The 21573-nt window shown below is 39.7% G+C and overlaps 2 protein-coding genes and 2 long non-coding RNA genes across 11 annotated transcripts; 2 read left to right on the forward strand and 2 right to left on the reverse strand.

Annotated features, from left to right (window-relative positions):
• Positions 1-334: 334 nt before the first annotated feature.
• Positions 335-4095, reverse strand: LOC135094432 (uncharacterized). 2 transcript variants are annotated; one of them, XR_010263800.1, is made up of 5 exons: positions 4013-4095; positions 2345-2533; positions 2110-2266; positions 1754-1958; positions 335-1407 (listed from the first exon to the last, which is right to left on the reverse strand). It is a non-coding gene; the product is annotated as an uncharacterized LOC135094432 (long non-coding RNA). The 2 variants fall into 2 exon arrangements; XR_010263801.1 differs by having other exon boundaries at positions 2105-2266.
• LOC135094426 (ribosomal protein S6 kinase alpha-5-like) lies at positions 3345-10434 on the forward strand. Of its 5 annotated transcripts, none has more exons than XM_063994523.1 (7): positions 3346-3682; positions 6481-6584; positions 7357-7474; positions 8266-8426; positions 8552-8680; positions 9263-9490; positions 10074-10434. In XM_063994523.1, exons 4-7 carry the CDS (start codon positions 8370-8372, stop codon positions 10278-10280), a joined length of 621 nt encoding a protein of 206 aa, XP_063850593.1. In that variant the 5' UTR covers positions 3346-3682; positions 6481-6584; positions 7357-7474; positions 8266-8369; the 3' UTR covers positions 10281-10434. The 5 variants fall into 5 exon arrangements, with proteins under 5 accessions (XP_063850596.1, XP_063850593.1, XP_063850591.1 ...); XM_063994521.1 differs by having other exon boundaries at positions 3346-3566; XM_063994524.1 differs by lacking the exon at positions 3346-3682 and adding an exon at positions 4973-4995.
• Positions 10435-12095: 1661 nt separating this feature from the next.
• On the reverse strand, positions 12096-13400 carry LOC135094440 (uncharacterized). Its single transcript, XR_010263812.1, has 4 exons — positions 13208-13400; positions 12973-13129; positions 12617-12821; positions 12096-12270 (listed from the first exon to the last, which is right to left on the reverse strand). It is a non-coding gene; the product is annotated as an uncharacterized LOC135094440 (long non-coding RNA).
• Positions 13401-14097: 697 nt separating this feature from the next.
• Positions 14098-21275, forward strand: LOC135094429 (ribosomal protein S6 kinase alpha-5-like). Of its 3 annotated transcripts, XM_063994531.1 has the most exons (8): positions 14100-14413; positions 17015-17100; positions 17344-17437; positions 18198-18321; positions 19113-19273; positions 19399-19527; positions 20104-20331; positions 20915-21275. In XM_063994531.1, exons 5-8 carry the CDS (start codon positions 19217-19219, stop codon positions 21119-21121), a joined length of 621 nt encoding a protein of 206 aa, XP_063850601.1. In that variant the 5' UTR covers positions 14100-14413; positions 17015-17100; positions 17344-17437; positions 18198-18321; positions 19113-19216; the 3' UTR covers positions 21122-21275. The 3 variants fall into 3 exon arrangements, with proteins under 3 accessions (XP_063850603.1, XP_063850601.1, XP_063850602.1); XM_063994532.1 differs by lacking the exon at positions 17015-17100; XM_063994533.1 differs by lacking the exons at positions 17015-17100; positions 17344-17437; positions 18198-18321 and having other exon boundaries at positions 14098-14413.
• The last annotated feature ends 298 nt before the right edge of the window (positions 21276-21573 follow it).

The following is a 21573-nucleotide window of genomic DNA, read 5'->3' on the forward strand; positions in this document are numbered from 1 at the left end:
ATGCCTGACAAGGAAAAGGATGGCAGCACGAAGACACCGTGCTTCACTGTTCACTATGCAGCGCCAGAAGTGTTGCTGCAAGCTGTGCAGAAGGGAGCAAATGGTACCGCTTGAACATTCATGCACTGGTTGAGTATCTTGTGTGTAATTTTATGATGAAAGGTTTTTAATGCAGGGACGGACAGTTGTTTATAGGCATTTTTACATTATTTTTAGTGTACAACCATCCAAAAGGCATTTAGCTCAGTGTTACTGCAACAACCACACAGTACTGAATGTAGGGTTTCCTGTTTCATTAGAGATTTCTCTGCAGTGGTGTTTTCAATACAAGGAGTGTTTTCTATAGTTATTTTCTTTATTTTGAGGGCTTGCTATAATATCCTGCACAACTCTAAAAATACATCAAATTAACCTCCCACCAAAGCACAATACAGACACTTCCATTGGCTGTAACATTACTGCTAATACTGCAACATTCTTCCTGAGGGGAACCACACACATTAACAATAACACATGTTACAAAAAACTACACCAAACATATTAAGCTCAACATTTTTGTATAATAATTTTTAGAAACATGAATGACCAAAAATGGTTCTAGGATAAAAGAGGAAAAAAATGACAGAACACTACAGCATAACAGTACAAATGGCAGGTGTGTCTCTTTTCTCTTATTCCTTATTTGCAAGGATTAAAGCTGTTACCTTCTTGTTACACAAGAAGTGGGACGGTACAGTTCGCTAAGCTGCCGGTACACGTAGGATGGTGCAGTACCTCGACTGAAATAAAAGAGATTTAAATGGTCAGCAGCCATTATTTAAAGCTAAGTGAGTAGATGTGCAAGATAAACAGGGTACAGTAAAATCCCTCTTATCCGGCATCAATGGGACCGCCGAAGTGCCGGATACTTGAATAGAAGTGAAATTATGTCCACATAATTTCATATGTCCACATAATACAGAGGGATTTTACTGTATAATAAATTGAGTAAGTTGTTTATCTCACTCATAAGTAAAACATAAAGGCCTTTCATTTGATGCATTTAGGATCAGAAGTTTTACTGGGAGATGAAGTACAGTGCTAAATAACAGTTTGTGCATAAAGCTGACAAATACTGATGTCTCCTGAGGTCAACCCAGGCCCAACAAGGAAAGCAAATGAAAAAATTAAATGAACCCCCAACATCACACCTTGAAAGGACCACACAGTCATATGAACAACACAAACTCACTTGTTAGTTATCAAACTGGTGACATTTTCTGGAGGAACGTAATCTAGCTGAGTCAGCGCAGTATTTACAGACGGCCAAAACTTTGTTCCCTCTGGGATAATAGAAGTGGTGGTTTGGTGGCTTATTTCTTCACAGCCCATCAAGCTAAATTTGTATGTGGGAGTGCACACATACAGCTGAAAATGAAGATTTGTGACAATAAGCAAAATGCACAATTCATGCCATGATTTTCAATATTATATAGGTACTGATCTGATAGTATCTAGCTCCACATGAGACAACAACAGGTTGAGGTTTGAGAAAGGACCATCCAACACTCAACACGAGGAATGTATATCCACCTACATGAAATAAACATGTGGAAAAGGAATGTATCAAAAACTGGAATCAAGAATTTCTGTGAGAATAAAATGGTATGTACTTTTGTGATACCTTCCCTGTTCAATTTGCAACAGTAAATATGTTTCAAATACTGCCCCACTGAAAGAGGTATCAGGATAATGACTAACAAATAAAACTTACTGGAACAGAATAAAACTTTGGTGGTGAGGCAAGAGAGGCTGCACCAACAAAGGTCTCAATGCCTCCGTTGGTCACCACCGTCTCGGTGCCAACGATGACCTTTGATGACCTTGTTGACACGTGACATGATGGGGAACACTGCAGAGTCTTGAATTAATGTTGTCTCAATTCCAGCAGTACATAAAGCTTTTGCCACTGGGTGACCCTGCACAAGTAAAAGATGTATTGAGAACATAAGAACATAATAAAATAAAGGAAGCTGCAAGAAGCCATCACCCCTACATGTGGCAGTCCCTGTGTTATGTATTGTGCACATCAGACACGATGACGTGAAAGAGACGCATAAAACACCTTACATCATATTTAGGGGCACGTTCGGCAACAATAACGTGGAATTTCCTTTGTGTGGCTGCCTTGGTCAGGAAGGCCAAGACCAGTGGACACATTGCACACGTCACAATGACCTCATCATTGTGAATCTTGCTTACACCTTGGGCAGCTATCAATTCTTGGCTGAAATAAAAGGAATCAATATAATACTGGTAACAAACAATGTCAATGTCCCAAATGTCAGTGTAATCTTTACTCTACCTTTGTTCAACCTCAGCTTTCTGTTCACCAATGGCTTCAAGTACTCTGTTCTGCAGCTCTGGAATAACCTCCGTGCATTTTGGGAGATCTCCACATGCAGGGTGAGTCTACTAGCATGGACTGTGAGAGGCTTGGGTACTCCACACCTTGCTTCTCTCCACGTGGTGTGTTGTGTTCGTCAATTACTATCTGCGTGAAGAAGAAAAATAACTTAAATAAATAAATGAGATACACACACACACACACACACGAGGGCAGACAGGCAAAATACGGAGAGAGAGAGAGAGAGAGGCTGTACTTAAGCAATTATATCTTTCCATACCACACACACACACACACACACGCACACGAACGTTTCCCTAAGGGCGTTACACCACTGTGGAAAAATAACTTAAATAAATAAATGATACACACACACACACGAGGGCAGACAAGCAAAATACGTAGAGAGAGAGAGAGAGAGAGAGAGAGAGAGAGAGAGAGAGAGAGAGAGAGAGAGAGAGAGAGAGAGAGGCTGTACTTAAGCAATTATATCTTTCCATACCACACACACGCACACGAACGTTTCCCTAAGGGCTCTCCTTGACACACAGAGAAAGGCTGGTAATTCTCTGTTGATCATTAGCTACAGTATGGAAGCCTCTGTTATACTTGGATATCTCTGTGAAGTATTGTTGTTTTTTAACGTCAAATGGTAAATACTTAATAATGATAAGCTGAGATATAACACAGTATTAAGCCAAGCCTTCAATTCACACAAGCTTTTCAATGATTTCACATTACGCCACACAAGGGACGAGACATTGCAGTGCAAGTCCCGCCAGGACAAGTTTGAATTTGGCGCTTCAATCAGTAACATCTAGATACTTTGACAATTACAGTTATAATGGCCTGAGATTTATTTCTACACGCTTATAATTCTTTATATTTAATTTTCTATTAGTTTAGTATAATATAAAAGAAGTTGGTGCTTGTTATTGAAAGCTAAAAGTGTCTTGTGGATAGGTTTGCCTGCGTACTGTGCGGAGCAGGCTGGGACAGACCACACAACCAGACGTCAGACACAAGGCACTAGGTTAAAAGGGTGCCATAAACTGCTGCTTTATTTAACGTATTTTGGCAGAACAAGACAGTGACAGGGGCCGTGGTGGGTGCCTGCGTGTGCTGGTGCAAGCTTGGTGCCTGCCGGGAGGTGCCTGCAGTGCCACAAGGGATAATATTGGTAAGAAACCGGCCCACCACTTGTCCAGCCAGCTAATTTGCACAGTGTGATGTAACAGGCGGTAACTGTGATAGTGTTGTTACGTGTCACCCACAACAACAACACAGGGCTGTCAGGTCAGTGGTTAACCTTACTGTTTATTGTTGAGCCTCGTATTTCATGTTTTTGCACCTGGTTAGGAATATATTGACGTGACCCAGCATTCCACGGTGCCACAAGCGCTCCAAGCCTCCACCACAAAACTCTTACTAATTAACCATGACAGGAATTATAAAAACGTCAAAAAAATACACTTATCTAATGTTATCAGCTGAGGTGGAGGCAGCCTTCCCCATTTGTCCGCCAATATCTGCTTCATTTGTCACTTATTGTAAGCCTAACACGTCACTAAGTGGAGCCACATAACTAGGCTTTCATATCCGCTAGCTAGATATATCTGCCATTGCCTCATTTAGTTACGATGGAAGAATAACAGGCAAAATAGCGGCCGTTCTCTCCACTGACAAGGGCCGCCATGATGCCTGGCTACCTCTGCCAACCTGCTTCATCCTGTGGGTTCCAATATTTTTTTATTTTTTTCTTAACTTCATTATTCTGCTGGTATAGCATGTTTTTTATGGTTTATAAAAATAATTATTTGCTTTAGAAGTATTTTCGTGGCTTGTGTTGAGTTGTGTTGAATTTTGTGTTGCTTGCCGAAAATGCGGGGTGTTTTTTTAGCAGTATTTTGACAAACTTGATTTTTTATTTCACGTTCTAACTACGTCTTTTGTATTTCTAAAAATTGCTTATGATTTTTAAATTGTTTTTTGGTTCCTGTTGAGAGAAATAAGTGGACTTTAAAAATGGTTTATGGTCCTGTTAAAAGTTGTTATTACAACACTTTTTGTGTTATTGTCTCTCTATTTGAGCTTGTAACTAACTTTTCATTGCTTGAAAAAATTGTTTGTATGTTTTAAAGTGTTTTATCTTGTTGTTGAGTCAAAATAGGTGGACTTTTCAGTGGTTTTTAATCGTATTTAGGTTCAACACTTGGTTTTTACACAATTTCGGTTTTATTTGTTTACTTCTTGTTCCAGGTCACTTTTGATTGTGTAAGATGATAGTTCAGATTTTTTAAAAATTTTTACGTTCCTAAAAATTCAAATGTTGTGGACTTTTCAATGATTTAAATGGTGCCGAATATTTCAACACTTTTTCCATATTTCATTTGGATATTTTTTAAATACTACTCAGGCTAGAGCTGTTTTAATATTGTGAATATTAGTTTAAGTATTTGTCAAGTCAGAATATATAAGGCATTCCAGCCTAGCTCCATTTTTTCGAGGGGTCAATTTCGAAATGAAATCCGTTACGGTACGTAAAATTGCCGTGACGTCACGGCCGCCATCATGGACCAGGGACCTTGATCGGCTCCGCTGTCTCCTCGGTAATATTTATCGTATTTTGCAGTGTTTTCCTGGTGTTTCCACGTCTTTCTAGACTCAGACGTGTAGATAAGACTAGAATGAGTAAGAAAATAAGAGAAAAAGAGGAGGAAAATGAAGGGAGAAGGAATAGAGGAGGTGGTAAGACAGGAAAATGCTAAGAAAACAATATTTAGATTAATTTTCCCTGCTGCCCTGTCTGTCTTTGTAGTATTTGTCTTCCTTGACAGTGCTTTCAGTGTATTTGGTGTGTTTAGGGGGTGTTGGAGTGTGTCTGGAGGTGTTTATGGGGTGTTGGAGTGTGTGTTGATGGGATGTGGTGATGTTTGAGTCAATATTTAGCGTTCCTGGTGCGTTTTGGGGTGTCTTAGGCTTGTTTAGGAGTGCTTTAAGTGTGTTTTGGACTGTTTGCAATGTTTTGAGATGTTTCGAGTGTATTTTGGGATGTTATGGATGAGTTTGGGTGTGTTTTGTGTGGATACGGGTGAGTGTTGGCCGTGTTTGTGGGTATTTTTGGGTATTCTAGGTCAGTCTGGGTGTGTTTTGGGGTGAATTCAGTGTGTTTTGGGCCGTTTTCAGTGTTTTGGAATGTTTTAAGTGTGTTTTGGGATGTTATGGATGAGTTTGAGTGTGTTTTGGGTTGGTACGGTGTGTTTTGGATGCGTTTTAAGTCAATTTGGGTGAGTTTTGGAGTATTTTAAGTGTGTTTGGGCATATTTTGGTGCCTTTTCGATGTGTTTAGGATGTTTTTTGTGCGTTTAGGAATGTTCTGGATATGTTTAAGGTGTTTCAAGGTGTTTTAGTGTGATTGCAGTTGCTTTTGAGGTGTTTTGGTTATGTTATAGGCATGTTGCAGGTAAGAATTTGGTCTTTGAGGGTAGAAGTGGTGTGCTTGAGGTAAAATAAAAGGTTCTGGAGTGTTTAAGGGGGGACTGTGATAGTAGAAGCGTGTCAGGGGTGTTAAAGCGTGTGTTGTGATGTATGAAGCTTCTAGATGCACGTGTGTGGGATGTCTGGGTCTGTACGAGGTGTTGTGGTGTTGGAGTCCTAGCAGGGGAAGGTACTGGAGGTTGTAGGGATGGGTAGAGGGTAAATAGAGAGGTACACTGTAGGTTAGGTTAGGTTAGGCGTTGATTCAGTAATACAATGTAGAGGTAATATTCAGTTATACGAATTCAGTAATACGAATGTAGAGGGACAAAAGAGAAAAGCAGGAAGACCACCACCACCACCACCACCAGCAGCACAGTGGAAGAAAGGTTAGAGAGAAGTGGGGAAAGTTGAAAAGTGAATAATTAAACGTTTGCTGTCTTCTATTTCTATTATCTTGAGTATAAAATGGTTATATGACAATCTCTCTCTCTCTCTCTCTCTCTCTCTCTCTCTCTCTCTCTCTCTCTCTCTCTCTCTCTCTCTCTCTCTCTCTCTCTCTCAGCTTTGGATTAGTAACCCCGGTGACAAGTGACACCCACGTTTTCTCTTTTCAGATGTAAACAAAGCGGTGGTTTCCTTCCAGCTGGTGATAAAACTTATTCTCGCTCTCCCTCGCTCTCCCACGTCACGGAAGCAGTGATAAGCACACGAGGAGGAAGTGAGAGGATATATATATATATAGTGTGTGTGTGTGTGTGTGTGTGTAAAGAAGAAAATGTTATATATACGTGTTTAAAAGTTTCCTACATTTAAGTCAAAAGAGGCTGGCTGGCTGGCTGATGCTACTGCTGTTGTGGATTTAATTGCGCGTCTATGTTCCCTTGTGCTGTGAGGGAACGTGTGTGTGTGTGTGTGTGTGTGTGTGTGTGTGTGTGTGTGTGTGTGTGTGTGTGTGTGAAGGAAGAAAGGGGTGGTGTTTAGGGGTCTGGGATGAGAAAACGAGTGATTTTGTTTTGTAGCCTTCAGAAAGAAAAATATTAAAGTTTTTACAGTGGGAAAATTTTGGTGGTGAGGGAGAATATGACTAAAATATTACCTCAAATTTAACCTAACGTGGTGGAGCTTCACACTCCTCAGCTGCCCCTAAGCAAACCAAGCCTAACACAAAGAAGCCTACCCTAACTTGTGTCTGGTGCTTCCTCCTCCCCAAGACTGGCTGTCTCGTGTCTTAATCCCAAGTTAGCCTAACCAAACTTTACCTAACGTAACCTAAGCAATTATAACCTAGCCAAACCTTACCTAAGCAAGCCTAACCTAGCCAAGCCTAACCTCACCTCACCTAACCTAAAGAAGCCTAGCCAAACCTAACCTAACCTAGCTTAACCTAACCTAACCTCACCTAACTTAACAAAGCATAACCAAACCTAACCTAACCTACATCCTCTTCCTACAGCCCCACTCAACCAAACCTAACCTAACGTAACTTTCAGAGCAATGGCAACCCTCCGATCCGGCAAGCAAGTTGGCGGCAGCGATGGCGGTGGCAGTGGTGGTGAGGTGGACGGCAGGGACAGAGGGGCAGTACAGGCTGCGGACATCAAGGAGAAGGTGAGCAGGGTGTTGTGTTGGTGTGTGTTGCTAAGCTGAGATGTAAAGTGTTTAGTTGTCAACACGCTGCAATATTTGTCACTCAACACTCGTGCAACACTGCCTCCATGCACAAGTGTGTCGGGAAAATGATTTAAAGTCATAAAAAATGTTCTTGTTTTACTTTATTTATTTATTTATTTATTTTATATATATAGGAGGGACACTGGTCAAAGGCAACAAAATACTATAAGAAAAAGATACTCAGAAAAAATAAAAGATAAAAAAGACTTCACTTAACCTAACATAACTTAACCTAACCTAACCTAACATATGCTAACTTAACCTAACCTAACCTAACCTAACCTAACCTCTTTTAACCTAACATAACCTAACCTAACCTAACCTAACATATGCTAACTTAACCTAACCTAACCTAACTTAACTTAACCTAACCTAACCTCTTTTAACCTAACGTAACCTAACCTAACTTAACCTAACCTAACCTAACTTAACCTAACCTAACTTAACCTAACCTAACTTAACCTAACCTATACCTGTTCTTTTATTCACTTACCTTCATCTTTTGCTTACCAGTCTGTAAATGAGAAACAGGAATGGAGGTAGAAATACCATCCTTTCATATTTTCCTTTTAAAGATGATTACCTTGAAGTCATGTTGTGTCTTTAGTAGTGGTTGTGACCTAATGACCAAGTGGTTTATATTGATGCAACTTTTAGATACATTTAGAAAGAAAAAAAATTGATGTGGTTTGGTTGTAATAAGTGGTAATTCCTTTTTTTCCTGACAGAAATTGAATTGGGATGCCTTGCTCAAAAGAAAGTACCTGCTCCCTTTGTACCAAGAATCAGTACTGAGTTAGATGTTAGTAATTTTTCTGAAGAGTTCACTGCAATGATACCACAGGATTCTCCAGCAATCGTTCCTCCAGATGTTGAGAAAATGTTCAATGTAAGTACCCAAATAAGACTTAATTGTATATGTATGTGTATATGTATGAATGTATGTATGTATGTATGTATTTATATGAGTGTGTGTACTCTTCCAAAGATAGTATTGTTACATTATTATTTCAGGGCTACTCCTACGTTGCTCCATCAATTCTCTTCACTGACAATGTCATCAGCGACAGCAGCAGCCTTTTCAAGATGTCACCAGACAGAAGACCTTCCACAACCAACCTATTATTGGCTTGTAGCTTTAAGGTTAGTACTCAGTTTCTATTCTGCTGTTGCTGATTTACTTGCTAATTTTGATTCTTCACTATTAACTCTTTGACTGCTGTTTGCTACATCTTTCCTTAACCATTAATCACTCTAAGACATTTTTACTTGTTCCACAGCCATCTCTAATCTTTAAACTGGGTACAAATTGCAAAATCCATTCTTTTTAATCCCCTTCTTTCAAGTAGATGATTATAAAGATTTCATGCATTACTTCTGGTGGTGCTGCAAATTGTTTTGTATCAGTGAAAGCATTAAAACATACTTGAATTTTTGGTGAATTGTCTCAGCGTGATTTTGACAGTAAAGGTAAATTGTCATAGTAGTAGCAGTAGTAATAATATAAGTATGCATGGCTGATGTCTTCCCCTGTGAGGGATAGACTCATTGTAAGAATAGATATATAGTTTAGGAGTTTCCCAGCTTCCTCATCTTATTATTAGTTTTAGTTATGTGTGAATTATATTTGTGTCTAGTTGTATGCATACTTTCTCATTTAATTATTAAAGTACTTGTGATGAAAAAAAATGTATGAAATAACTCATAGACATGTATTTTTTTCAGGACTCACCATTTTTCCAAAAATACGAACTGAATCTCCGAGATAATATACTCGGAGACGGCAGCTTCAGTGTCTGTCGGGAATGTGTACAAAAGTCCAGCGGGCAACAACACTTTCCTGTGGAGATAGTGTCAAGAAGACTAGACTGCCAACAAGAAATCAATTTACTCTGGGCTTGCCAAGGACATTCCAACATTGTCAACAACCTCCATGAAGTTTTCCATGATGAGGTAAGCATCTATTCATGATTCTCAACATTGGAAGCTGAATAATGAAAGTTGAAAATGTCTTCCATATATGCCTTTGTTTTGTGGAGTTTGTTTACTGAGCACTGTGTAATACCTACCACTCTCAGTTATGGATAAACACTTGCACTAGAGTGATTCCTGCTTGAATACACTAATTTCATCAGACCACTCTTCTTCTTCCTCTACTATCTTTTAACAGTCATTGACATTCTCTCCATCTACCTATCTCTGTGTTGCCTCACTCTCTGTGGGAGCATCCCCTGAGGAGGTGGCCACACCAGAAGAACCTCCATCCTCCTTATCTAGACCTTTCCTTGTTGCTTGTTCAACTGCATGATGTCTTTAACACACACTTCTCTACCCCATCCAAGTACTACCATCCAAGTAGCTTTCCTCACCTATCACTACTTTCAACTTCACTCACTCTTTCTTTTGGATATGTCATTGATATTAAATCATTTTGACACAAAATGATTTAAGTAACAATTAGTTTAAGATCATATTATTTTCTTTTCCTTGCATTTAATCATTGTATGCCTGTATCTAATTCATGTTGGTTTCACAGGCACACACCTACATTGTGATGCAGCTCCTTGGAGGTGGAGAGCTGGCTGCCTCAGAGGATCAGGAAACACGAGAGGTTCACAGAGGCTCGCCTCGGGCTTCGGTCGTCGTGAGGAACCTGGTGTCAGCAGTTCACTACGTGCACAGGAAAAGCATCAGTGTTCACGGAGACCTAAAGCCAGACAGGGGTGAAAAGGGTTGGTGTTGAGGATAGACAGAAAAGAAAAGAAAAGAAAGGAAAGGTAAAAAAAGGAAGTTTTTTTGCATTGATTTTCCATCTGCTTATTTTAAAGAATTTATTGCACGGAATATTATTGATCTCCATCATTTGTATGGCCTTTATAATAAAAAGTATGAATTTATTCCATTCAGATATTATCCTTCTCCGAGGCCATTCTAATCTAAACATCTTTTCACGGAATCTCTTGTTCAAGGATTCTTCTGAAGATTCAGTTATTAAGATTGTGGATTTTGGGTTTGCACATTTGATGCCTGACAAGGAAAAGGATGGCAGCACGAAGACACCGTGCTTCACTGTTCACTATGCAGCGCCAGAAGTGTTGCTGCAAGCTGTGCAGAAGGGAGCAAATGGTACCGCTTGAACATTCATGCACTGGTTGAGTATCTTGTGTGTAATTTTATGATGAAAGGTTTTTAATGCAGGGACGGACAGTTGTTTATAGGCATTTTTACATTATTTTTAGTGTACAACCATCCAAAAGGCATTTAGCTCAGTGTTACTGCAACAACCACACAGTACTGAATGTAGGGTTTCCTGTTTCATTAGAGATTTCTCTGCAGTGGTGTTTTCAATACAAGGAGTGTTTTCTATAGTTATTTTCTTTATTTTGAGGGCTTGCTATAATATCCTGCACAACTCTAAAAATACATCAAATTAACCTCCCACCAAAGCACAATACAGACACTTCCATTGGCTGTAACATTACTGCTAATACTGCAACATTCTTCCTGAGGGGAACCACACACATTAACAATAACACATGTTACAAAAAACTACACCAAACATATTAAGCTCAACATTTTTGTATAATAATTTTTAGAAACATGAATGACCAAAAATGGTTCTAGGATAAAAGAGGAAAAAAATGACAGAACACTACAGCATAACAGTACAAATGGCAGGTGTGTCTCTTTTCTCTTATTCCTTATTTGCAAGGATTAAAGCTGTTACCTTCTTGTTACACAAGAAGTGGGACGGTACAGTTCGCTAAGCTGCCGGTACACGTAGGATGGTGCAGTACCTCGACTGAAATAAAAGAGATTTAAATGGTCAGCAGCCATTATTTAAAGCTAAGTGAGTAGATGTGCAAGATAAACAGGGTACAGTAAAATCCCTCTTATCCGGCATCAACGGGACCGCCGACGTGCCGGATACTTGAATAGAAGTGAAATTATGTCCACAGTGACCACCCTACACTCACGCATCTTACCACAACAATGATCAGCTGATCTGATCAGCTGCTTAAGTGTAAGCACAACACACTTCCTTTTTTCTACAACTTTAGGCGTGATGAAGGCGTCAGGCGATAAACAGTGCACACGCGGGACTGAGTCACTGAGTAAACACAGTGCAGTGGGCTGCGGGTGGCGCGAAGCAGTGCGCTGTGGTGGCAAGGGGACGGAGTATGCCTCGCGTGGGAATTTTAATTGATTTTCTGAGTACACGTTGATTTTTTATTGATTTTAAGGCTCGGGGAAAAATGTGCCGGATACTTGAAGCTGCCGGATGAGAGGGATTTTACTGTATAATAAATTGAGTAAGTTGTTTATCTCACTCATAAGTAAAACATAAAGGCCTTTCATTTGATGCATTTAGGATCAGAAGTTTTACTGGGAGATGAAGTACAGTGCTAAATAACAGTTTGTGCATAAAGCTGACAAATACTGATGTCTCCTGAGGTCAGCCCAGGCCCAACAAGGAAAGCAAATGAAAAAATTAAATGAACCCCCAACATCACACCTTGAAAGGACCACACAGTCATATGAACAACACAAACTCACTTGTTAGTTATCAAACTGGTGACATTTTCTGGAGGAACGTAATCTAGCTGAGTCAGCGCAGTATTTACAGACGGCCAAAACTTTGTTCCCTCTGGGATAATAGAAGTGGTGGTTTGGTGGCTTATTTCTTCACAGCCCATCAAGCTAAATTTGTATGTGGGAGTGCACACATACAGCTGAAAATGAAGATTTGTGACAATAAGCAAAATGCACAATTCATGCCATGATTTTCAATATTATATAGGTACTGATCTGATAGTATCTAGCTCCACATGAGACAACAACAGGTTGAGGTTTGAGAAAGGACCATCCAACACTCAACACGAGGAATGTATATCCACCTACATGAAATAAACATGTGGAAAAGGAATGTATCAAAAACTGGAATCAAGAATTTCTGTGAGAATAAAATGGTATGTACTTTTGTGATACCTTCCCTGTTCAATTTGCAACAGTAAATATGTTTCAAATACTGCCCCACTGAAAGAGGTATCAGGATAATGACTAACAAATAAAACTTACTGGAACAGAATAAAACTTTGGTGGTGAGGCAAGAGAGGCTGCACCAACAAAGGTCTCAATGCCTCCGTTGGTCACCACCGTCTCGGTGCCAACGATGACCTTTGATGACCTTGTTGACACGTGACATGATGGGGAACACTGCAGAGTCTTGAATTAATGTTGTCTCAATTCCAGCAGTACATAAAGCTTTTGCCACTGGGTGACCCTGCACAAGTAAAAGATGTATTGAGAACATAAGAACATAATAAAATAAAGGAAGCTGCAAGAAGCCATCACCCCTACATGTGGCAGTCCCTGTGTTATGTATTGTGCACATCAGACACGATGACGTGAAAGAGACGCATAAAACACCTTACATCATATTTAGGGGCACGTTCGGCAACAATAACGTGGAATTTCCTTTGTGTGGCTGCCTTGGTCAGGAAGGCCAAGACCAGTGGACACATTGCACACGTCACAATGACCTCATCATTGTGAATCTTGCTTACACCTTGGGCAGCTATCAATTCTTGGCTGAAATAAAAGGAATCAATATAATACTGGTAACAAACAATGTCAATGTCCCAAATGTCAGTGTAATCTTTACTCTACCTTTGTTCAACCTCAGCTTTCTGTTCACCAATGGCCTCAAGTACTCTGTCCTGCAGCTCTGGAATAACCTCCGTGCATTTTGGGAGATCTCCACATGCAGGGTGAGTCTACTAGCATGGACTGTGAGAGGCTTGGGTACTCCACACCTTGCTTCTCTCCACGTGGTGTGTTGTGTTCGTCAATTACTATCTGCGTGAAGAAGAAAAATAACTTAAATAAATAAATGAGATACACACACACACACACACACACACGAGGGCAGACAGGCAAAATACGGAGAGAGAGAGAGAGAGAGGCTGTACTTAAGCAATTATATCTTTCCATACCACACACACACACACGCACACGAACGTTTCCCTAAGGGCGTTACATCACTGTGGAAAAATAACTTAAATAAATAAATGAGATACACACACACACACACACACACACACGAGGGCAGACAAGCAAAATACGTAGAGAGAGAGAGAGAGAGAGAGAGAGAGAGAGAGAGAGAGAGGCTGTACTTAAGCAATTATATCTTTCCATACCACACACACGCACACGAACGTTTCCCTAAGGGCTCTCCTTGACACACAGAGAAAGGCTGGTAATTCTCTGTTGATCATTAGCTACAGTATGGAAGCCTCTGTTATACTTGGATATCTCTGTGAAGTATTGTTGTTTTTTAACGTCAAATGGTAAATACTTAATAATGATAAGCTGAGATATAACACAGTATTAAGCCAAGCCTTCAATTCACACAAGCTTTTCAATGATTTCACATTACGCCACACAAGGGACGAGACATTGCAGTGCAAGTCCCGCCAGGACCAGTTTGAATTTGGCGCTTCAATCAGTAACATCTAGATACTTTGACAATTACAGTTATAATGGCCTGAGATTTATTTTTACACGCTTATAATTCTTTATATTTAATTTTCTATTAGTTTAGTATAATATAAAAGAAGTTGGTGCTTGTTATTGAAAGCTAAGTGTGTTGTGGATAGGTTTGCCTGCGTACTGTGCGGAGCAGGCTGGGACGGACGACACAACCAGACGTCAGACACAAGGCACTAGGTTAAAAGGGTGCCATAAACTGCTGCTTTATTTAACGTATTTTGGCAGAACAAGACAGTGACAGGGGCCGTGGTGGGTGCCTGCGTGTGCTGGTGCAAGCTTGGTGCCTGCCGGGAGGTGCCTGCAGTGCCACAAGGGATAATATTGGTAAGAAACCGGCCCACCACTTGTCCAGCCAGCTAATTTGCACAGTGTGATGTAACAGGCGGTAACTGTGATAGTGTTGTTACGTGTCACCCACAACAACAACACAGGGCTGTCAGGTCAGTGGTTAACCTTACTGTTTATTGTTGAGCCTCGTATTTCATGTTTTTGCACCTGGTTAGGAATATATTGACGTGACCCAGCATTCCACGGTGCCACAAGCGCTCCAAGCCTCCACCACAAAACTCTTACTAATTAACCATGACAGGAATTATAAAAACGTCAAAAAAATACACTTATCTAATGTTATCAGCTGAGGTGGAGGCAGCCTTCCCCATTTGTCCGCCAATATCTGCTTCATTTGTCACTTATTGTAAGCCTAACACGTCACTAAGTGGAGCCACATAACTAGGCTTTCATATCCGCTAGCTAGATATATCTGCCATTGCCTCATTTAGTTACGATGGAAGAATAACAGGCAAAATAGCGGCCGTTCTCTCCACTGACAAGGGCCGCCATGATGCCTGGCTACCTCTGCCAACCTGCTTCAACCTGTGGGTTCCAATATTTTTTTATTTTTTTCTTAACTTCTTTATTCTGCTGGTATAGCATGTTTTTTATGGTTTATAAAAATAATTATTTGCTTTAGAAGTATTTTCGTGGCTTGTGTTGAGTTGTGTTGAATTTTGTGTTGCTTGCCGAAAATGCGGGGTGTTTTTTTAGCAGTATTTTGACAAACTTGATTTTTTATTTCACGTTCTAACTACGTCTTTTGTATTTCTAAAAATTGCTTATGATTTTTAAATTGTTTTTTGGTTCCTGTTGAGAGAAATAAGTGGACTTTAAAAATGGTTTATGGTCCTGTTAAAAGTTGTTATTACAACACTTTTTGTGTTATTGTCTCTCTATTTGAGCTTGTAACTAACTTTTCATTGCTTGAAAAAATAGTTTGTATGTTTTAAAGTGTTTTATCTTGTTGTTGAGTCAAAATAGGTGGACTTTTCAGTGGTTTTTAATCGTATTTAGGTTCAACACTTGGTTTTTACACAATTTCGGTTTTATTTGTTTACTTCTTGTTCCAGGTCACTTTTGATTGTGTAAGATGATAGTTCAGATTTTTTAAAAATTTTTACGTTCCTAAAAATTCAAATGTTGTGGACTTTTCAATGATTTAAATGGTGCCGAATATTTCAACACTTTTTCCATATTTCATTTGGATATTTTTTAAATACTACTCAGGCTAGAGCTGTTTTAATATTGTGAATATTAGTTTAAGTATTTGTCAAGTCAGAATATATAAGGCATTCCAGCCTAGCTCCATTTTTTCGAGGGGTCAATTTCGAAATGAAATCCGTTACGGTACGTAAAATTGCCGTGACGTCACGGCCGCCATCATGGACCAGGGACCTTGATCGGCTCCGCTGTCTCCTCGGTAATATTTATCGTATTTTGCAGTGTTTTCCTGGTGTTTCCACGTCTTTCTAGACTCAGACGTGTAGATAAGACTAGAATGAGTAAGAAAATAAGAGAAAAAGAGGAGGAAAATGAAGGGAGAAGGAATAGAGGAGGTGGTAAGACAGGAAAATGCTAAGAAAACAATATTTAGGTTAATTTTCCCTGCTGCCCTGTCTGTCTTTGTAGTATTTGTCTTCCTTGACAGTGCTTTCAGTGTATTTGGTGTGTTTAGGGGGTGTTGGAGTGTGTCTGGAGGTGTTTATGGGGTGTTGGAGTGTGTGTTGATGGGATGTGGTGATGTTTGAGTCAATATTTAGCGTTCCTGGTGCGTTTTGGGGTGTCTTAGGCTTGTTTAGGAGTGCTTTAAGTGTGTTTTGGACTGTTTGCAATGTTTTGAGATGTTTCGAGTGTATTTTGGGATGTTATGGATGAGTTTGGGTGTGTTTTGTGTGGATACGGGTGAGTTGTGGCCGCGTTTGTGGGTATTTTTGGGTATTCTAGGTCAGTCTGGGTGTGTTTTGGGGTGTATTAAGTGTGTTTTGGGCCGTTTTCAGTGTTTTGGAATGTTTTAAGTGTGTTTTGGGATGTTATGGATGAGTTTGAGTGTGTTTTGGGTTGGTACGGTGTGTTTTGGATGCGTTTTAAGTCAATTTGGGTGAGTTTTGGAGTATTTTAAGTGTGTTTGGGCATATTTTGGTGCCTTTTCGATGTGTTTAGGATGTTTTTTGTGCGTTTAGGAATGTTCTGGATATGTTTAAGGTGTTTCAAGGTGTTTTAGTGTGATTGCAGTTGCTTTTGAGGTGTTTTGGTTATGTTATAGGCATGTTGCAGGTAAGAATTTGGTCTTTGAGGGTAGAAGTGGTGTGCTTGAGGTAAAATAAAAGGTTCTGGAGTGTTTAAGGGGGGACTGTGATAGTAGAAGCGTGTCAGGGGTGTTATAGCGTGTGTTGTGATGTATGAAGCTTCTAGATGCACGTGTGTGGGATGTCTGGGTCTGTACGAGGTGTTGTGGTGTTGGAGTCCTAGCAGGGGAAGGTACTGGAGGTTGTAGTGATGGGTAGAGGGTAAAAACAGAGGTACACTTTAGGTTAGGTAAGGTTAAGTGTTCATTGGTGTTGATTCAGTAATACGATCTTTTTTTCTTTTAAGATACAAATGTAGAGGGACGAAATAGGGAAGCAGGAAGACCACCACCACCACCACCATCACCACCAGCAGTGTGGAAGAAAGTTTAGGCAAGCGAAGAAAGTTGGAAAATTAATAATTAAACGCTTGCTGTCTTTTATTATCTTGAGTATAAAATGGTTATATGACAATCTCTCTCTCTCTCTCTCTCTCTCTCTCTCTCTCTCTCTCTCTCTCTCTCTCTCTCTCTCTCTCTCTCTCTCTCTCTCTCTCTCTCTCTCTCTCTCTCTCTCTCTCAGCTTTGGATTAGTAACCCCGGTGACAGAAGTGACACCCACGTTTTCTCTTTTCAGATGTAAACAAAGCGGTGGTTTCCTTCCAGCTGGTGATAAAACTTATTCTCGCTCTCCCATGTCACGGAAGCAGTGATAAGCACACGAGGAGGAAGTGAGAGGATATATATATATATATATATATATAGTGTGTGTGTGTGTGTGTGTGTGTAAAGAAGAAAATGTTATATATACGTGTTTAAAAGTTTCCTACATTTAAGTCAAAAGAGGCTGGCTGGCTGGCTGATGCTACTGCTGTTGTGGATTTAATTGCGCGTCTATGTTCCCTTGTGCTGTGAGGGAACGTGTGTGTGTGTGTGTGTGTGTGTGTGTGTGTGTGTGAAGGAAGAAAGGGGTGGTGTTTAGGGGTCTGGGATGAGAAAACGAGTGATTTTGTTTTGTAGCCTTCAGAAAGAAAAATATTAAAGTTTTTACAGTGGGAAAATTTTGGTGGTGAGGGAGAATATGACTAAAATATTACCTCAAATTTAACCTAACGTGGTGGAGCTTCACACTCCTCAGCTGCCCCTAAGCAAACCAAGCCTAACCCAAAGAAGCCTACCCTAACTTGTGTCTGGTGCTTCCTCCTCCCCAAGACTGGCTGTCTCGTGTCTTAATCCCAAGTTAGCCTAACCAAACTTTACCTAACGTAACCTAAGCAATTATAACCTAGCCAAACCTTACCTAAGCAAGCCTAACCTAGCCAAGCCTAACCTCACCTCACCTAACCTAAAGAAGCCTAGCCAAACCTAACCTAACCTAGCTTAACCTAACCTAACCTCACCTAACTTAACAAAGCATAACCAAACCTAACCTAACCTACATCCTCTTCCTACAGCCCCACTCAACCAAACCTAACCTAACGTAACTTTCAGAGCAATGGCAACCCTCCGATCCGGCAAGCAAGTTGGCGGCAGCGATGGCGGTGGCGGTGGCAGTGGTGGTGAGGTGGACGGCAGGGACAGAGGGGCAGTACAGGCTGCGGACATCAAGGAGAAGGTGAGCAGGGTGTTGTGTTGGTGTGTGTTGCTAAGCTGAGATGTAAAGTGTTTAGTTGTCAACACGCTGCAATATTTGTCACTCAACACTCGTGCAACACTGCCTCCATGCACAAGTGTGTCGGGAAAATGATTTAAAGTCATAAAAAATGTTCTTGTTTTACTTTATTTATTTATTTATTTATTTTATATATATAGGAGGGACACTGGTCAAAGGCAACAAAATACTATAAGAAAAAGATACTCAGAAAAAATAAAAGATAAAAAAGACTTCACTTAACCTAACATAACTTAACCTAACCTAACCTAACATATGCTAACTTAACCTAACCTAACCTAACCTAACCTAACCTCTTTTAACCTAACGTAACCTAACCTAACCTAACCTAACATATGCTAACTTAACCTAACCTAACCTAACTTAACTTAACCTAACCTAACCTCTTTTAACCTAACGTAACCTAACCTAACTTAACCTAACCTAACCTAACTTAACCTAACCTAACTTAACCTAACCTAACTTAACCTAACCTATACCTGTTCTTTTATTCACTTACCTTCATCTTTTGCTTACCAGTCTGTAAATGAGAAACAGGAATGGAGGTAGAAATACCATCCTTTCATATTTTCCTTTTAAAGATGATTACCTTGAAGTCATGTTGTGTCTTTAGTAGTGGTTGTGACCTAATGACCAAGTGGTTTATATTGATGCAACTTTTAGATACATTTAGAAAGAAAAAAAATTGATGTGGTTTGGTTGTAATAAGTGGTAATTCCTTTTTTTCCTGACAGAAATTGAATTGGGATGCCTTGCTCAAAAGAAAGTACCTGCTCCCTTTGTACCAAGAATCAGTACTGAGTTAGATGTTAGTAATTTTTCTGAAGAGTTCACTGCAATGATACCACAGGATTCTCCAGCAATCGTTCCTCCAGATGTTGAGAAAATGTTCAATGTAAGTACCCAAATAAGACTTAATTGTATATGTATGTGTATATGTATGAATGTATGTATGTATGTATGTATTTATATGAGTGTGTGTACTCTTCCAAAGATAGTATTGTTACATTATTATTTCAGGGCTACTCCTACGTTGCTCCATCAATTCTCTTCACTGACAATGTCATCAGCGACAGCAGCAGCCTTTTCAAGATGTCACCAGACAGAAGACCTTCCACAACCAACCTATTATTGGCTTGTAGCTTTAAGGTTAGTACTCAGTTTCTATTCTGCTGTTGCTGATTTACTTGCTAATTTTGATTCTTCACTATTAACTCTTTGACTGCTGTTTGCTACATCTTTCCTTAACCATTAATCACTCTAAGACATTTTTACTTGTTCCACAGCCATCTCTAATCTTTAAACTGGGTACAAATTGCAAAATCCATTCTTTTTAATCCCCTTCTTTCAAGTAGATGATTATAAAGATTTCATGCATTACTTCTAGTGCTGCAAATTGTTTTGTATCAGTGAAAGCATTAAAACATACTTGAATTTTTGGTGAATTGTCTCAGCGTGATTTTGACAGTAAAGGTAAATTGTCATAGTAGTAGCAGTAGTAATAATATAAGTATGTATGGCTGATGTCTTCCCCTGTGAGGGATAGACTCATTGTAAGAATAAATATATAGTTTAGGAGTTTCCCAGCTTCCTCATCTTATTAGTTTTAGTTATGTGTGAATTATATTTGTGTCTAGTTGTATGCATACTTTCTCATTTAATTATTAAAGTACTTATGATGAAAAAAAATGTATGAAATAACTCATAGACATGTATTTTTTTCAGGACTCACCATTTTTCCAAAAATACGAACTGAATCTCCGAGATAATATACTCGGAGACGGCAGCTTCAGTGTCTGTCGGGAATGTGTACAAAAGTCCAGCGGGCAACAACACTTTCCTGTGGAGATAGTGTCAAGAAGACTAGACTGCCAACAAGAAATCAATTTACTCTGGGCTTGCCAAGGACATTCCAACATTGTCAACAACCTCCATGAAGTTTTCCGTGATGAGGTAAGCATCTATTCATGATTCTCAACATTGGAAGCTGAATAATGAAAGTTGAAAATGTCTTCCATATATGCCTTTGTTTTGTGGAGTTTGTTTATTGAGCACTGTGTAATACCTACCACTCTCAGTTATGGATAAACACTTGCACTAGAGTGATTCCTGCTTGAATACACTAATTTCATCAGACCACTCTTCTTCTTCCTCTACTATCTTTTAACAGTCATTGACATTCTCTCCATCTACCTATCTCTGTGTTGCCTCACTCTCTGTGGGAGCATCCCCTGAGGAGGTGGCCACACCAGAAGAACCTCCATCCTCCTTATCTAGACCTTTCCTTGTTGCTTGTTCAACTGCATGATGTCTTTAACACACACTTCTCTACCCCATCCAAGTACTACCATCCAAGTAGCTTTCCTCACCTATCACTACTTTCAACTTCACTCACTCTTTCTTTTGGATATGTCATTGATATTAAATCATTTTGACACAAAATGATTTAAGTAACAATTAGTTTAAGATCATATTATTTTCTTTTCCTTGCATTTAATCATTGTATGCCTGTATCTAATTCATGTTGGTTTCACAGGCACACACCTACATTGTGATGCAGCTCCTTGGAGGTGGAGAGCTGGCTGCCTCAGAGGATCAGGAAACACAAGAGGTTCACAGAGGCTCGCCTCGGGCTTCGGTCGTCGTGAGGAACCTGGTGTCAGCAGTTCACTACGTGCACAGGAAAAGCATCAGTGTTCACGGAGACCTAAAGCCAGACAGGGGTGAAAAGGGTTGGTGTTGAGGATAGGCAGAAAAGAAAAGAAAAGAAAGGAAAGGTAAAAAAAGGAAGTTTTTTTGCATTGATTTTCCATCTGCTTATTTTAAAGAATTTATTGCACGGAATATTATTGATCTCCATCATTTGTATGGCCTTTATAATAAAAAGTATGAATTTATTCCATTCAGATATTATCCTTCTCCGAGGCCATTCTAATCTAAACATCTTTTCACGGAATCTCTTGTTCAAGGATTCTTCTGAAGATTCAGTTATTAAGATTGTGGATTTTGGGTTTGCACATTTGATGCCTGACAAGGAAAAGGATGGCAGCACGAAGACACCGTGCTTCACTGTTCACTATACAGCGCCAGAAGTGTTGCTGCAAGCTGTGCAGAAGGGAGCAAATGGTACCGCTTGAACATTCATGCACTGGTTGAGTATCTTGTGTGTAATTTTATGATGAAAGGTTTTTAATG

The sequence above is a fragment of the Scylla paramamosain genome, chromosome 45 (genome assembly GCF_035594125.1).
Source record: "Scylla paramamosain isolate STU-SP2022 chromosome 45, ASM3559412v1, whole genome shotgun sequence".
Lineage (NCBI taxonomy): Eukaryota > Metazoa > Arthropoda > Malacostraca > Decapoda > Portunidae > Scylla > Scylla paramamosain.

Bases quoted from the DNA above. Each gene is read 5' to 3' on its own strand.
- LOC135094429 (XM_063994533.1), top strand. From the start codon at position 19,217: ATGATACCACAGGATTCTCCAGCAATCGTTCCTCCAGATGTTGAGAAA. The intron at 19,274-19,398 runs GTAAGTACCCAA...TTATTATTTCAG, and splicing joins ATGTTGAGAAAATGTTCAAT to GGCTACTCCTACGTTGCTCC. The intron at 20,332-20,914 runs GTAAGCATCTAT...TTGGTTTCACAG, and splicing joins ATGAAGTTTTCCGTGATGAG to GCACACACCTACATTGTGAT.
- LOC135094426 (XM_063994526.1), top strand. From the start codon at position 8,370: ATGATACCACAGGATTCTCCAGCAATCGTTCCTCCAGATGTTGAGAAA. The intron at 8,427-8,551 runs GTAAGTACCCAA...TTATTATTTCAG, and splicing joins ATGTTGAGAAAATGTTCAAT to GGCTACTCCTACGTTGCTCC. The intron at 8,681-9,262 runs GTTAGTACTCAG...TATTTTTTTCAG, and splicing joins TATTGGCTTGTAGCTTTAAG to GACTCACCATTTTTCCAAAA.